The sequence below is a fragment of the Falco biarmicus genome, chromosome 8, assembly GCF_023638135.1.
Source record: "Falco biarmicus isolate bFalBia1 chromosome 8, bFalBia1.pri, whole genome shotgun sequence".
Classification (NCBI taxonomy): Eukaryota; Metazoa; Chordata; class Aves; order Falconiformes; family Falconidae; genus Falco; species Falco biarmicus.
In genome coordinates, this window is record NC_079295.1 from 14739301 (window position 1) to 14755704 (window position 16404).

Consider the following 16404-nt stretch of genomic DNA (forward strand, 5'->3'; position numbering starts at 1 on the left):
CACAGGGCATTTATGTTGATGTTTAGTTTTACAGACATCTAAACTCGTACTAAGATCCCCTGATGGTCACAGGCTACTAGTTGCCCAATGGAATAAATCGCAAAGATATGCAAAGTTGACATTTTGAAGTTTTGGATATGAATATTGCAACTGATACAGAAATTTACATTTTTGTGGTTTGAGTTAAGTTTTCAGCATTCCATACGGTGCATGCCTTGATTTGGACGGCTTGGTAGACTCATCCAGATGGAGCAGCTGTCTTTCCTCGACCAGGCTCAGCCAGCGTTTTGCTGGCAGCTGAAAAGCCACTCATTTCATGCTATTTACAGGACAATTTAAATTGGTTTTCATGACAATGAATTTTAACCCAAGTTTTGCCCCTAATTTGGGATCTCTGCCAATGTGCTTACATCAAACAAAACTGGTGACTTAACTCAGTTGGCCTTTTTTGGGGGTATGAATTGGGACATAAGCCAGTGTAACTGGTTGCTGTCAGACAGTGGTGTGTGCAGCGACTTGTGGCTGTGTCTCCCACCTGGGCTGCCCGGGCAGGTGCCAGCTGCCAGGAAGGCTGGGGCTCAGGCTGGCCTTGGTGCTAAACCAGTGAAATAGCCGTTCTGTTTGCTGGGATGTTGGGCTGGAAATCAAGGGTAGGTTGTAGTTCTGCCCATCAGAACAGGATCATCAGCTTTGCTGTCTGCAATGCTGTCATCTTAGCCACAACTCTCCCCCAGAGGTGCAGCAGGGATGGTGTGATGGGGCATCCTGCCACGGTTGTGCGTTCTCAAAGCATGTTAGGTAAAACCTACAGGCAAACAAAAACTAATCCTACCAAATGTGAGTACCTTTTTTTATTTTAAAATACTTAAAAAAAACCAAAACAAAAAACCCCCAAGGAAACAAAAAGATGCAATAAAACAAATAAAAGCATTAAATGAAGCAGGATGATAATCCATAGTATCTTCTGCTGGGCTGGGGTACGTGGGGGCCAGCTTGGCAGCCCCGTTCTGACAAAAAGTAGAAATCAAAAGTCAGGTGTGTTGACCTAGTTCACATTAAGTATTTAATCTGATAATTTTCACCTTTCCTACAGCAGGGGAAAAGAGTACATGCTGAAATTTCAGTGAGGTCATGGAACAGATCTGCCCAAATCTGATGTTTCTTTTAAAAAAAATAATAAATGTTTAGAATCACACAATCCTGGAAATAACTTTGTAGCCTCCTTTAATTCAGTGATGAGAAAAACCATTAATTTCTGAAATTCATTAACTTTATATCCACGTTCAAGTAGGAAGTTGATAATTAACAAGATACAGATCAACTTAAGAGTGTGTGTATTTTTCCACTGGGGAATCTGCACATGCCTATCTAGCGCTTTCTGTTGTAGAAATGTCACAGAACATGCAGGAGAAAACCTCGTGTCAGGATTTTTCATTGAAGTGTGTTCCTTTTTCTGTGTAAGTCTTTCCTTCCAAACTCTGTGAAATATTTTTGTTTAAATTATAGAAGTCACTTTAAACACATGTAGATCTATATCCTAATGTATGTGTGCTGAAGTCTGGGGGAGTGTTGAGCTTACACTGGACATTAATCAGCTTGCGCCAAAACGCAGTTAAACTTCATGTAAGTTTATTTTCATTTAGGAAAAACCTCACCACCAGGCTATGGGCTGTAGGTTGACAGGAACGGGAGGCACCACAGCACTGGCTGGAGATCTGCATCCTGGCCCCGAACTCATAAAAACTGCAGCCTGAGAAGCCCCTGTCAGCCTGTCCCCTCCTGTCACCTGTGCCTGCAGGGTGTGCGCTGGCTCCGGAGCAGCTCACACCCAGAGAGGGTCTGGGTCTGGCACCAAACCGTTTGACTGGGGAGCTGGTATTTTGCATCTGGGGGTCTCAAAGAGCGACTGGCTTGTGGGCTGAGGCTGCCCGCAGTGCTGCTGGTGAGCTGACGTGCTGTCCCTGGTGGTTATCTGTATGGCTTATGCAGAAGGCGCTTACCCTGCGGGTGGCGCCACGGTGAGTGGCATTATCCACACATGCGGGTTTAGGTTGTATGTCACTTCCACTGGAATGCTTAAGTGTCCTTCCCTCCCCCCTTGATTTTAGTTCAGTCTCCTCATTGAGAGAAGGCTGAGAAATTAAAGATTAGAAAACTAAACAAAATGCCAACAAGAGAGAAAACACAGTGCTCTGCCAGGGCTGGCTGTGGGGGAGCGAGGGCGCTCATCCAGAAGCAAAGATTAAAGTCTCAAAGCAAGAAGCTGAAAGAACCAGCTGGGAAAAAGCAAACATTAACGGAAAATGCAAGTGTGACACTAAACAGAGGACTGGGCAGGTGAGCCCTTAAAGTCTTAAACTAACACTTTCAATGTGTGTCTTCAGTGCATGACGTTGTTTGAACTGTCTTTAGAGGCAGGGCATGTGTGCTACTAAAGCTAACAGTTTCTGCCAGCTGTCAATGCAGAATTAAAAGTTGAAATATAACAATGTACTGCACAACTCTCAAAACCGAACCTACCTCCACCCCATTGATACAAAAAATAAGTTTACAGTACTCGACTACTGTCTTTATTCCTCTCACTTGTAGTATCACTGATGTTTAAGGAAAGCTAGGAGTTAGTACATAAAATTTCATTCTGGTTCCATATTATGCTACCTGGGCACTGCAAATATGCAGAAAGGTGGGGGGGTTGTGTGGTTTTTTGTTTTGCTTTTGGGGTTTCTTTTGGGGGGTGTGTGTGTGGAAGTATTGTGAGTAATGTCGCCATCAGCACCTTGCTTCTGGACTGTGTTTCTGGCTCAGTTCTTCTGAGAAATTTTAAAATCAACTCGTGCTGGCTATTCTAATTTCACATTATTTTAAATGAAGGAGTGTGTTTGGAGAAATAAAGATATTCTTACTAAAATGTTTTAAGATGACAGATTATATAAAGAACTGTCACTCAGCCAAATCTAAAAAGTATTTTTGTAGGTTCTAGAATAACTTGTAGATGGTGATACAGATGCATTTCAAAAACGTTGTACTTACGCTGTATCACTTCATGTTAATATGTGCTACTTAGTTGGTTCTTTGTGTGTCTGACATTCTTCCCAGTAAGAGAACCCAAACTTAAGAGGGTGTGAAAACCCTCCCACTTCTGAACTGTGGTCTACCAAAACCTGCCTTTCTAGTTACTCTCTATATTTACTACAGGTGACAAGTGTAGTAGATCTCATGGATTCAGTGTTTGAAACTTAAGAAATCCCAGTTGGCATGAATTATTTAAGTCTAAATAATAATAATCATAATCTCTCTCCATTAAGCTGACAGTCCAAGTGATGTGACCTTTTTAATAAGTATTTTTTAAAGCTGGGAAAGCAAGAAAACTGTATTAAGGTTAACTATCCTGCATTCACAGGTCTTTAGACATATGCATGTAAGAGCACCCACTTACTTTTATCAACTACTTAATTGGCTGGAGGTGCTCCACAGCTATCTGACTGCAAAATACAGCTACGCTCAAGCATAATTTACCTGAAAGAAAAACTGAAGAGACAGTAATAAAATTGGCATTTCTTATAATACAGAAAATAGCTCAAGACTGTAAATTAAATGGTCACTGTGAGTCTTGAAATGAAAAACTTCACTTGGTTAAGACCTCCAAAAGTAAGGTGTACTGGATTAAGGATTAGCTAAAGAGGATATTACTCTTTTCTGTTTTCATACTAAAAAATTATTAGAAAGTTTTTCAAACTTTCATGAATATTAAGCTAATGATTGCTAAATTAAGACTGGCTAGCCACAAATGTGTATGTGAAATTAATCTGCGATAGTAGGGAGGAAGGAATGCTGCATGTTCCAGCACATACTAAATTCCTGCTCAAAAAATGCTTTGTATTTTTGGTAGGTTTACAAAACAAAACATTTATTCACACCATATTTACATGTTCCAGCTTGTGGAGTAAGTAGAAGGCAATGTTTTAAAGGAAAAAAAATAGAATTAGTCGCTATAATCAGGTATATTGCTTTATAAAGGATAAAGCACATACTAAGAACGTGCACATGGATTAAGATGATGGCAAGACAACATATTCCTTGTAAGTAGCATTTGTAAATAAAGGTTGGTCTGTTAGTTGCAGTACATTACTTGCAGAGCCAAGGGATCAGAGCTCTTTCCCCTGTACTCTTGCTGTTTTCTCCATAGTTTTGCTCTTCTAGTTATTTCCTAAACAGCTTACTCAGAACTTGTCCATATTGTAAACCTGGAGGTCAGAGTTTTCACTCTAAACAAAAATTAACCTTGCAATTTAATCATTTGACTTGATTGTGCTGAACAGGTCTTACATTTATTGAAAGCTAAGACAGCAGTGAGGATATTCAATTTTGGTTTCCACATTGTGAAACTTATGTGCTGGTTTGGCGTCTTAATAAACTGCAGTGATAGCTTTTTCTTTTAAATATTGAATTAAAAGCAAGACCACCTGCAGAGAAAAGGAGCTTGTTTGGATAGTCCTTGCCCTATCTCAAACCAAAAGTTATTGCAACTTTTTATATCCATTCTTTCTACGGACAAACTAATTTTTCTTCTGCCTTCTCTGTGTGATCCTCCACTTGTTTCTGTACAGTATCACAGTTATCGTACTGCAACATAACACATACCGTAATACAAGGCAGGCACCTTCTTTGAAAGTAATTTACAGCCCTAATTTATGAGCAAAACCAAAACGGAGTATTTAATCTGCTAGTAAATCTGTCAAGTTCCTTTCCATCATACCACTTGTGCTGTAAACATACTAAGTCTTTATTCTAGAAAGCAGCCTGGGTTCCTCAAGTAAAGGCTTAATCAAAAAACTGCCAACAGCCATACTGAAAGGAGGGCTGAAGTCTGATTTTTAGCTGCAGTGAGGCACTAAACCAATGGCTGTAGACAACAGCTTTATTTTTTTTTTTTTAAGAGAAAGCAGGTAAGCTCAAAAAATAATTTAGTCCAGTGAGTAACTTTTCTGTATCAGGAACAGTTTACTCCTTATTAAAAGGGCTATACAAAGTCACTTAAAAGATGTTAATTCGAAACTGTCAAAAAGGGAGGAAACTCCCTTTGCTTTGTTTCACACTGATCACATTCCTAACTGCTTGTTGCTATTTTTCTGTGACAAATACCAATACAGGTTACCAATACAAAAACCAGGAACAACAGCTCTCTACACTAACAGAATGACTGCTGCAAAAAAAAAAAACCTTTTTTTTTTAATTTATTAAGAAAAGTCTTCTGGCTGTTAACCTTCATGCTCCAACATCAGAGGCTGTAGCTGGGTATCTGTAGCAATACAGTTTGTTGTCTGCACCTCCACTCAACAGCAACTGATAGAGGAAAATAAAATTGTGATTAATACCAGAACTAAGCAAAATACCAAAACAAAAGTTGAAGACTGATTTTTTTTTAAGACATAAAAAGAAGTAATGAATAATGAACTGCTACTGCATGACTAAAATCCAGAATCAAAGTGCAGAAGCAACCTTGTGTCTTACCCTCTTCCTCCTCAAAGCAGAAACAAAGTTTTTGCAGGATTACTTCTAAATTTACTGAGAACAGGAGCCACAGAGAATCCTGAACCTCTAACAAAATGGTTTTTTTCCATTTTATACATGTGTGTACCACTACAGTAGCAGAGCAGTTTGCTATAGATGATTATATAGTTTTCCCCTTCTACATGTACTGCCATGCCCCAGCTGTCAGTTCATGCTACTGCTTTAGTCTCCATGGCAGCAAATGGTGCTTTGGAATATGTATTTTCCCAGTGAGGTGTGCTGTTCTCATGCCTCCTTGTTTGGAGTATCGGTGTAACACCCACTTAATACTACAGAGCTTATACTCCCATCCTACTCCTTTGTACAGTAGCGTGGGCAAATGCTGCAGCACATATGACAGTAACACCTAGTTATCGATGACAGCACAACTAAAACTTCTTCTATCTTTAAGCATAACAGAAAAAATAGTCCATGACTGCTTTTAGCCCTCTTCCTAAACCACTATGTATATAAATTGAGTAACTTGCTCTTCAGATTCTTACCCCTGCTTCTGTCCAGTCCACGCACAAAACCTTGTCTTCATGTGCAGCCAAGTCATACAGAGGAGCTTTGCAACTGGGGAAACACACTTATTTATAGTAACACATTTGAAGTTAAGTGAGCAATCACAGAAAACAAAGTTGGTCCCAGGAAAAAATACTATCATGATGCTATCAAACAGATGAGGTCTAGCAGTTATGAACACTTGTAGAGAGTACAGGTATCTACCATCTGTGACATTTTCACTACTTTCTCCAGAGCTGATTGCATCAGTGTTAACCTCTCCTGCATCCCCAAAGAGAAACACAGCAACATTTTTCACCTGCTGGCAAACTACCTTGAGACTGAAATTTAATCAATCTGCTGATTAGGAACAGTTTATTATATAGTTTCTTCCATGTGTAGATGCTGTGTGTTTTCCAGAAAAGACATTTATGTCTTCTGAATGCAAACCCTTTCATCGCTTGGAAATTTGTAATGAAAGGTATGAAAGAGTATGAAGTGAAACTTCCCGCTGTTAGGGTCATTCCGTAGAGGAACGGTAAGCAGACCACCTGCGGTCACTAATCCTAGTAGCAATGTTATGGGTGCTGCCTTCTGCATGTCAGCCAATAGTGCTGTTAATGCCAGGTAAGTGCCGTGTTGGAAAGCCATATAGCTCTTGCAGATATTAAGTCACAGGTCCTCTGATAGACTACAAGTATTTTTCTCCCTTTTGTTATACACTTTACTCCTAAGACCTGGAGAATTTTCACAAACGCCACAGAAGTTTCCAGTGCCTGAAACTGCTTTTGCTGTTTCATTAGGTTAACTTGACTCTACAAGCTTACATGCTTTTGAACAGCAAAGAACACATTTATTTTACCTCCTTGTGTCCCAGAGTTTCACTATGTTGTCCAGAGAACCAGAGATCAGCTGATGCTCGTGGGTAGGTGACCACTTCACAGATGTCACCCAGCCTGTGTGAGATGTGAGAGACAGGAGAACCAAGGAACCATCTGAACAGAAGAGAGAGAGAGGAGGCCGGGGGGGGGGGGGGGGGGGGGGGGGGAGATATCAGTAATGCATACAAAATCCAGTGAGAAAAGCAGTCAGCAACGTATTTGTGTTCAAGGCAAGTGTTTCTGCCACCACTAATTCTAACTTCAAAAAAATCAAAGTGAACTTTAAAGAAAGCAAACAAAAATATAAGCCACAGAAGCTGGGGACACACACACACAAAAAAAACCCCAAAAGCCCAGAACTAAAAATCAATTTTCTTGCCACTAAACTCCGTTTTCAAAGATTTTTGAAACAAAGGATACAATACATGCTTTTATTATTAACATAAGAAGATAATGCTGTTAAACTCTGGATTAGATTTACAGAAGCTAAACAAGTAAACATGTCTATGAAAAATCTGATGGCTCAGTCATGTTATCCGCAATCCTGTCAGGTGGGGCACCACTCTGTCATAACAAAGTGACTACTGTTTCACTCTAATGATGGTCTGACCAACTTAAGTGTGAAGGTTAAAAAAAAAGTACAGGCCCGCAACTGCAAAGTTGAACATTCATTAGTAAGTTAAAAAAAAACCACCAACCCTAAGCTGCGTTACTTTAAATTATTAGAAATTAAAAGAAGCCTTGCACCAGATTATGGAAAATCTTGGTATTTGATAAAAGCCCCCAAACGGCTTCTTTCAAGCAGAGGGACTAGGAAACAGTTTGTGAGGTGTCTCTCAACAGGGAAAAGTTTTGATTTTGGAAAAAATAACCTGGAGAACATTCAAGTTTTAGCTCACCTTTGCTGCGAGGATCCCATAGCCTAATGTGTCTGTCAGTGCTCCCAGATGCGAGGCGTCGACACAGTGGTGAGTAGGAGATGGAATTAAACACTTTGTTTCCTGTCTGTCAGAAAAGAAAATAATAACTCAGACTGGAGCTACTATTTTGCAGAATTTTTTTGAGCTGGACTTTAACTGAACCTACTGATAAAAGTATAATGATCTCACCAAAGTTGATTTGAGATCTCCAGTCTCAGCATCCCAGAGTTTAATAGTGTGGTCCCATGATGCACTGCAAATTTCTTCAGCATCTGACCACAGCACAGAGGAGATGGCTTCTGTGTGGCCAGAGAGGGTTGCAAGGGGAGTCTAGAATTTAGAGTGGAGAGGGGATTAGATTGAAAGAATACATTTTTTTAATGATATTCAACAAATAAGAATACCTGTCTGATCAGCCTGATGCATACCACCAGAAGTTTTCCTATAGTCATTTTTAACAAAGGGAAATTATTTTGCGTGGCCACACTTCCAATATAAAATCCTGGACAAGCTGGAGTTCATCTTACCCTTGTTAGTCCCAGCTGTTCAGTTTTCTGCTTCTTCCGTGGTCTGTTAGCTGCTTCTTCCATTTCATCCTCTTCATCTGTAGGTACTGTGACAAAAGACAGTCAGACTTGACCCGGAGGTTTCTGAATTGCATTTCCGTAAAAGTAATTAAGCGAAACGCCATATTTACAGTACCTAACCCATCTATGATGCATGAATATTTTAACCCTATGCCTCTGACCAGACTAGTATTATATCCATTCTGAGAAAAGGAAAATGAATACAAATTAAGTGATGTTCTCTAGGTCACACAGTTTTAAAGTGAAGTCCCAAATAATTTTTAAGACCATCCTCGTTCACAGAAAATTCGAACAGTAATTCAGGTGTGTGACAAACACAATCTTTTATTTTTTTAGATACAGTACCTATATATACACTCCTAAACTGACTCATCAGGACTTGGAACAGTGAAAGAAAGCATTCAGCTCAAATGGGATTAGTCTACATTCCTAGAAGAGACCTGATCAACTTGCTGTCCTCCCTATTATGGTGTCAATAACAGAACAGGAAAATAACCCACAAACTTAATTTGTAAGAAGTCTACACTCCAATCTGCACACTTACATAAATCGATTAAAAATAAATGAAAGAAATAAAGTACTGTGTTCTGAATAAAATAAGCCATCAGCACACAGTTGACAACCATATCTGAAATTGTGTTACCAACCAAAACAGTAACTTCATATAAAGATGTATATGGCCTTACAAAGCTTAGGGGAAAAACAAGTTCTTGATAGCTTTTACTATTACAGACTCAAATTTTCTTAATGAAAAAAACTATTCAGTATCCATCTTTTAGGTTGTTTTAAGTAGAGTTTTTGATTATTTTTTTGGAGAGCCAAGAATCCCAGCTTAACACTTATCTTACCTGCAGACCAGATCTTTAACATCTTATCCCAAGATCCACTGCAGAACTGTATGAACAGAAACATTGTTAATATTGATCCAGACAGACCTTGTAAGCCATACTAAATACACTTCTTGCTTGAAAAGTTAATCAATGGGTTATAACGCATGAAAACCAGTGCTGGGCTCCTCCAAAAAACCAATTTTGGCATAGATAAACTATTATTTTTCCTCCCTTTGCAGAAATATCTACAAAACAGAAATATTTCCCTCAACACCGAAAAGTTTTATTTTAACCTGTCTGATATTGAGTCAAGCTGGGAGCCATGACTCCACCTTTGGTGTGAGTGCTCTTTAAACTGTTGAATTCCTGGATGAAGAAGGACCTTTTCTACCACCTGGTTTTTCTGAGTACCACTCCGGAAAGTTTTTTTCCCCACCAAAACTGCTCTGAAAATTTAGGTCATGTTTTCAAATAGTTCCATTATAATACAAAATTCATGCGTGTTAGAAGTAAAATTTACTTTAAAATAAACGTTGAACTTCACTCACAGAAGTCAAGAGCAGCATTATAATCTCTTGTGCTATCTAAAGTCACCTTCACTTTCTGTGATACTAGAGGTTAAGTGCATCACTTCAACTAGTGTTGATACAGCACTCCTAATCCTCAGTAACCACCATTTATAACAGGACTGGAAACTTATCAGCATGTCCATCATAGTAACTAGTACCTATGCAGGGACAAAAAGATTATTTTTGAGATATGGGCTGCTAACATCTCAGAAGGCAACAGTTTCTTTCCCGGAGGCACTCACTTTAGTTCTTGTGCTATCAACAGCTACAGAGTCTACACTCCCAGCGTGTCCCCTGCAGCAGTGAAGGGCTTTCACTTTGTTTTTCTCCACATTCCATTCCCATAGCAGGACAGTTTGGTCCATAGAAGCACTGAGTAACAGGCATGATAAACTATCTGAGGAAGGGGAAAAAAAAAAAAAAAAAAAAAAAAAAAAAAAAAAATCATGCTTGCACCCAACTCTGCTTTCCAAAGTCTTTATAGTCTATATATAGTAATTTTAGTCAAGAAGTATCATAGACGAACTCATACACATCTCCATTTACATCATGTCACCCTGCAAGTATAATTAATGTAACTATACATACCAGTATTTGCTACAAAGACTACAAGGTGGTTAGACAATGTACATGTCAAACCTGACTCATTACTGTTGAAGGCCTGCCTTACACCATGACTTCATTTCTAACACCAATGACAGAGATCAAAAACATTGTAGCATTTAAATAATTAAATATTCACGGTTGAGGAATGCTGACATTTCTCCAATAAATCTATTACTACTTGCCTAATATATACGTATATACACACTAACCTTGCTTCACCCATGCCACGTCCTTCACTACTTCTGTATGCCCAGCTATTGTCATGATGCATTTTCCTTCCAAAGACCAAATTCGAGCAGTCTGATCATAGCAGCCAGTTAATATCCTACAGGGTACAGAATTTGAAACATTGTTTTTAAAACCAGCAATGTTTTTATGAAAAAAAGCCTCAACCAGAAACTCGAAAAATATTAGCATAGTAACTGGTTAGCTGAAACAAATTCAAAATACAGCTAATTTGTGTGTTCAAAAAAACCCCTTTTTGTTACAGAGCAAAGCTTCATTAAAACCTACAATTGCAAGGCTAGGAGTACAGACCAAAAAGAAAAGCAATAAGAGTACTGCATATTCTGGTAGGTGAGACTTAAGATTGCTTATGTTATTTAAAATAAAAAGATAATTTGTTGTTCATGGTACGTTACTAGAGGATCTCAAAGCATTTTCCAACTCTTACCTAATATAGGAACACTTCCTAGTTGATTGGAAAATGAATGTGAAAATACAGCAGAAAAACACAATTATGTTTGTTTTTTTTAAAAAAGAAAAGCTCTGCAGAAAGGTACGCTATCATATTTGTTAATACCAAATGTCACATTTGAAGTCAAGGGTTTAAGCTAAAGAGACATAAGGAAATCTTGCTGTCCTTTAAGATAAATAATAAATAGTGTATTAGCCATTTGTATTAACAGCATCTCTTGTTCAGAGACTCTAGCTGTTTTCTATTTGTGTTAAAAGTCGCTATCAGCATAGAATACAGGTGTAAAACTGAATTACTTATAAAAGCAAGTAGCTGACTGACTTGACAGGTTAAAAACAAACAAAAAAGAGCAAAGAGGGGAACCCCCCTCCCCAGATTATTAAAGACACAGAATACCACTCCATTTGACACCTCTGTGTCCTCTGCACACAACAGGAATAAGCAAGACAAACCAGAATTGGCTTAATGCAGTACCATTCTTCAGTGGCTTGAACAGAACTGATCCAGTCATCGTGGAAGATGCACTCCTCTGGCTGAGGGGCCATGTATTTCTCCACATACTCTATTTCCACCACTTCTTCCTGAGCTCACAGACAAAATACTTACTTAGTATGGTTTTATTTTTTTAAAATCAGTAACATTTAACTGTAGTGTGGTGCAAATATACAAGTTCATTGGGCAAAGATCTTGTTATCCAAGTCCTCTGCCACAGTAGTGGAATTCAAGTCTTCAGATAGAAAAAAAAAAAGTTAATTCTATTGTTTTCCATACTTTTTATCATATTGCTCTTAGTAGCAAGCTGGAAGAAAAATCGAATAAAGTCACTCTTCCCAGGTTTCTCTTCTGTATTTACCCGTAAAAATCTGGTGTCTAAAATACTTCACAACATTTTCTAGAGGCAATACCAACCTCCCCTATTATTCCCCAATGTAACTAATGCAGTAGGAGACAAAAATGTATTAATGATGGACTGAATAAGACAAGAATTTCCCCTCTGACCTGCATAGACAACAGACTGGATACCAATGCTCCTTGCATTGCTCAGTCCCATACTCTCTAATCACTCTGCAGTTTAGAATGGATTTAAAAATACAGGGCATTCTCTTGGGAAAGTCAGAAAAGAAATAAAAGCCAGCAAGGAAATCTACCTAGTCAGGATGACAGTGTAATACCTAAATCAGGTTGAACTAAACTGGCTGGCTGTTCTACTGTCCAAGATGCGGTGAAATCAAGTATGACTTACCGTGGAGATATTTTCCATTTCAATGTGCGTGCCCAGCGGCATACGCAAGAACTGGCCATTGATAAGGAAGTCAAATTCCACATACTTGTGATCCGCTGAAACAAATTAGGAAAAATGCATGCTCAGGTGTCACTGTTCATTTCATACCATCAAGAACAGCATCACTCTATGGCTGGTTCAGGAGAACAGAGCCAGCAAGAGGTTAGAAAAGACAAGAAAAACCCCACCCCACCCCCAACAAAACAGTATGTTTCATCTCCCAGTTTTAAGTGGGCAGCCCATGAATTCCATAGGATTATGTAAGAGTAAGGGTGATTTGCTGTTGGGGTTCAAAAGGTTGCCTCTTATTGTTAATATATTATTTTCTAAATCCTTTTCTCTGTAGCTACATTGAACCAAACCGCCATGATGCTTCATCACTGTTCTGTATGGAATTTGCCACTAGTAGCCCACATCTTTGCCATCACTACCTAAAGCCCTGTATTTGAAGCAACAGTAGGGAACTGAGATTTTTTGGTGTGTATTTCTCTCTCTGTACTGGCACAGTTGACAAAGGCCCCACATTTGACATGAGCACTGTGCCACGCACCGGTTTTCTATTCAAGGTCGCTTGCCATTTCACGGGTTCAAAGCGACTTGCAGGAGTCTCAGCAGGTTAAGATGCAATTAAGTCTCATTTCTTACAGAAAAAGGGATTTCTCGAAGACATTGCACAGGTGTCTTCCCCCGATAATCTTTCAGGGCAGGCCCATTTCAGCCTGAGAGCTGAGGGTTGAGCTCTTCTCAAAGGCTTTCAGGAAAAACAAACCTTCGGTGTCATGAGTTCTTTTGCCAGGTTTGGGGAACGCTGCCCTTCCCGCCCGCCGGGGCGGTGCAGTCAGGTGCTGGGCCCCTCGCCCAGCCTCGGGAGCGCGGCTGCTGGGCCTGCCCGCACCGGCACGGCGGCTGCCGGGGCGGAGGGGGCCCCGCTCAGCCCAGCCAGGCCGAGCCAGGGGCGGTGCGCGCCGGGGCCCGCCCCCCCGGGGGACCCCAGCCCCAGGGCACCTTCAAGCTCAACCGAGGCGCTGAGCTGCCGCGCCCGGGGCCCGTGGTCAGCGACCACCGGGGTGGGACCCGGCTCCGCAGCGGGGCGGCGCTGCAGGAAGGGCGAGGCGCGGGGCCAGCGCCCGCTCGGGGGGTCCCGTAGCTCCCGCCCGCTCCCCTCCTCCTCCTCCTCCTCTTCTCCCTCCTCCTCCCCGGCACCTACCGTCGCCGGCCGCCAGCAGCTTGTTGATGAGGTGGCTGAGGTCAGCGGTCTCAGAGGCCGCGGGCACCGAGAAGGGCACATCCTCCACGGCGTACCTGCGGGCACACAGCGCCGTTACCAACCCCGGCGGCGCCCCCGCCCCAGGCGCGCCCCCGCAGCCCGCCCGGGCGCCCCCTCACCTGCGGTTCTCGGTGCGGAACCGCGCCGTGAGCTGCGCCATGCTGCCGCCGGCCACGTGCCGCGATGAGCCGCGCCCGCCCGCCGGGCACCGCCCCCCCGCCGCCGGTCGCGCCCCCGCCCCGGCCCGGCCCGGCCCGCCGCCGCGCCACGCGGCCCGCCGCCGCTGGGACCGCCCCGCCCAGCATGCCGCGCGCGCCCCGGCCCGCCAGCCGCGGCTCGCGCGAGGCCCCGCGCCGCCGCCTTCCCGGCGCCCCCCGCGCGCCCTCCCCCTGCCCGGCTCGGAGGGCGGGCGCGGCGGCGCGCGTGCGCCGGGGGGCGGCCTGCATGGCGGCGCCTGCGGGAGCCGAGGCGAGGTTGAGTAGGCACGTTCCGCATTCCCCTCCGCTCTCCGCGGGGCCGCCGGCGACTGCGCCGGGCTCTTCCCTCCGGGCGGCGGGCGGGACCCGCGCTTGTCCGTCCCGTCCTCCCCTTCCTCCACCGCGGGACTGTGGTTCGGAGGGGCGCGACCGGCGAGGGCGGGGCGGGGGGGTGAGGTGCGCGCGTGCCCCCTCAGGGCTGAGGCGCGGGAGGCGCTTTCCGCGGGGTGTTCGCGGGCACCTGCGGCCCGGCGGTGCCGTGCCGTGCCGTGCCGTGCCGCCGGTGCGGGGCTCCGCGGGGCACCGGCTTTGTCCCCGGGGCGGTGAGTAGTTCCCGTGCGGGGCTGCGGCGCTGCTGGAGCCGGCGAGCTGCAGTGCGTGCCCGTTCGCCGCGGATGGCGGCGTCTTGGCGTTACCTGGGTTGTGTTTTCTTGCATGTATAAGTGGCACATCAACAATAAACTTCATACTAAAAGTAACAAACCCAAGACGCAGTAAGCTTTAAAAGAAGCTGTAAGTCAATTTGAATTTTTTGGCAAAAGGCTGCTTGTGTGAGTACCTGCTGAGTGCTTGGTTTATATATACATATAGATATAGATATTTTCTTCTCCCCTCCCGCCTTTTTGACAGTTATTTGTGGCCGGCCTCTCCGGGAAGAGTCGTGCTATCCCTGTGTGGCGACTCGGGTTGGGGCAACTTGGAGTGGGCAGGTGTCAAGTTATGATGTTTTGTGAGACTCAGAAATCTCATCTGTTTTTTAAGTACACTTAAGAAATGCTTAAGATCTAACGTTGTCAATGTAACTGACACAGGTGCATTTTCCAGATACTTGTAACTACAGAAAAGTGAGTTGAGAAACCTTTTAAGTAGGAGTCCACAGATGGTCTGTGAATTCTTAACAGTATCTGCCTGCTCTTCTGTGAAAGAGAGAAAATAAATCTCAAACCTGTTGCACGTTAATGTAAAGCTAATTGTAGCTCATTTATTTGGGGGTATCGCTACACCCTAATTTCCTCGCTGTTACGTTTTACTGTAATTCGTGCCCTTCATAATGTTTTACTGTAATTTGCACCCTTCATAGTGGTGGTAGAGAAATGTCTTCAGAGAGAGCATTTAATTGTTGTAAGCTATGCAATTATCTTAAATCTTTTTATAAAATCTCTGAAAAGTTCCATGGAAAACACAAAAAAGATTGTTGGTGAGGCTTTCAACTGTATATTTCCTGTCAAGAAGTATAAATTAAAACCAGAATTGGGAATATTGCTGTCAGAAGTGCTGAAAACATGAACTTGCACTGTCAAACTTTGATTTACTTTTTTTCTTTTATGTTGTTGTTTTGTTTTTTGAAACTGGTATGCTTTGAAGACTTGAAGCTTGAAAAAATCTAAGACAACTCCCTCCTTCCTGCCCTAGCAGAGTATTCCTAGGCAGAATGTGCTTATTATCACAATGGACTTACCCGCTTTTTACAGTTTAGGTTTCTTATAACTAAAATCTTACAACATTGACTCAGTGTTAAAATAATGAGTTTGAAAGGCAGCATTTCCCTTTGGGATCTGGCTGCATGTTGCCTTCACAAGGAGGCCTTGTAATTGAAGGAAGGCAGAAGTAAGCATTTGTATGAGGCCTTAAAATTATGTCAGTCTAGAACTGGTGTGTTTTTAGGGACTGCTGTTTGTAGTTAATAGGTATAGCTATTACCATAGAATAAAGAATCAGAGGCAAGAAAATACAGAAATCTAATACCCTGTCTTAAGGCAAGGCAGAGGTGTGACTGGTCAATAATAGGATTTTAAAGTAATGCTCATTTGACTTTTCTGTTGGTGTCTTTAGAAGTTTACATATAAAGAATCAGTATGTGGGCTTCTGGATTAGAAAGGAGGTTGCAACCATTATGACAAAGGTTCACCTCGGTGAGCACTGAAATCCTGGTCCGGTTGGGAGTTCCTGATGTTACACAAGTTGTGTCTGTGAATGGCGATCAGAGAACCTAGTGTATGCAAAAGGTGCCCCTGGCTTTGACAGCTGCATTATCGTGGGAGTTCTTGATGGCTAAATAAATCAAGATCTGACAGGTTTTTGTGTTTTACTAAACAATCTTGAACTGTCAGTGTGTTTGTCTTTGGAATTGAACCACTGGTGGTAATGTAGGCTAGATTGTGGTGCATAATGTTTGCTCTCTTCAAGATACGGTCTGTAAGAACTTGCATGAAATGCTCATGATGGTTATCATGT

General features: G+C 42.4%; 2 protein-coding genes and 1 long non-coding RNA gene across 24 annotated transcripts in view; 2 read left to right on the plus strand and 1 right to left on the minus strand.

Annotated features, from left to right (window-relative positions):
* Window positions 1–2721: 2721 nt before the first annotated feature.
* Window positions 2722–13964, minus strand: WDR12 (WD repeat domain 12). The gene is made up of 13 exons (XM_056348340.1): window positions 13813–13964; window positions 13634–13728; window positions 12388–12482; window positions 11619–11725; window positions 10657–10772; window positions 10084–10238; window positions 9291–9336; window positions 8383–8468; window positions 8045–8185; window positions 7835–7940; window positions 6917–7049; window positions 6054–6126; window positions 2722–5343 (listed from the first exon to the last, which is right to left on the minus strand). The coding sequence occupies exons 1-13, from the start codon at window positions 13851–13853 to the stop codon at window positions 5266–5268; spliced, it is 1272 nt and encodes a 423-aa protein (XP_056204315.1). The 5' UTR covers window positions 13854–13964; the 3' UTR covers window positions 2722–5265.
* Window positions 6133–9837, plus strand: LOC130153481 (uncharacterized). The gene is made up of 2 exons (XR_008823406.1): window positions 6133–6535; window positions 9512–9837. It is a non-coding gene; the product is annotated as an uncharacterized LOC130153481 (long non-coding RNA).
* Window positions 13965–14004: 40 nt separating the features above from the next.
* CARF (calcium responsive transcription factor) overlaps window positions 14005–16404 on the plus strand; it is a 41501-nt gene continuing 39101 nt past the window's right edge. For 11 of the 22 annotated variants that reach the window (XR_008823397.1, XR_008823396.1, XR_008823398.1 and 8 more), the window contains exon 1: window positions 14006–14175. The gene's annotated coding sequence lies outside the window, so the exon portion shown is untranslated. Of the gene's footprint in view, window positions 14176–16404 lie in introns of all 22 variants that reach the window. The other 11 variants (XR_008823400.1, XR_008823401.1, XR_008823403.1 and 8 more) reach the window with 3 other exon arrangements.

Bases quoted from the DNA above. Each gene is read 5' to 3' on its own strand.
- WDR12 (XM_056348340.1), bottom strand. From the start codon at position 13,853: ATGGCGCAGCTCACGGCGCGGTTCCGCACCGAGAACCGCAG. The intron at 9,337-10,083 runs GTGAGTGCCTCC...CTGTTCATACAG, and splicing joins TTGATAGCACAAGAACTAAA to TTCTGCAGTGGATCTTGGGA. The intron at 7,941-8,044 runs GTGAGATCATTA...CTTTTCTGACAG, and splicing joins GAGATCTCAAATCAACTTTG to ACAGGAAACAAAGTGTTTAA.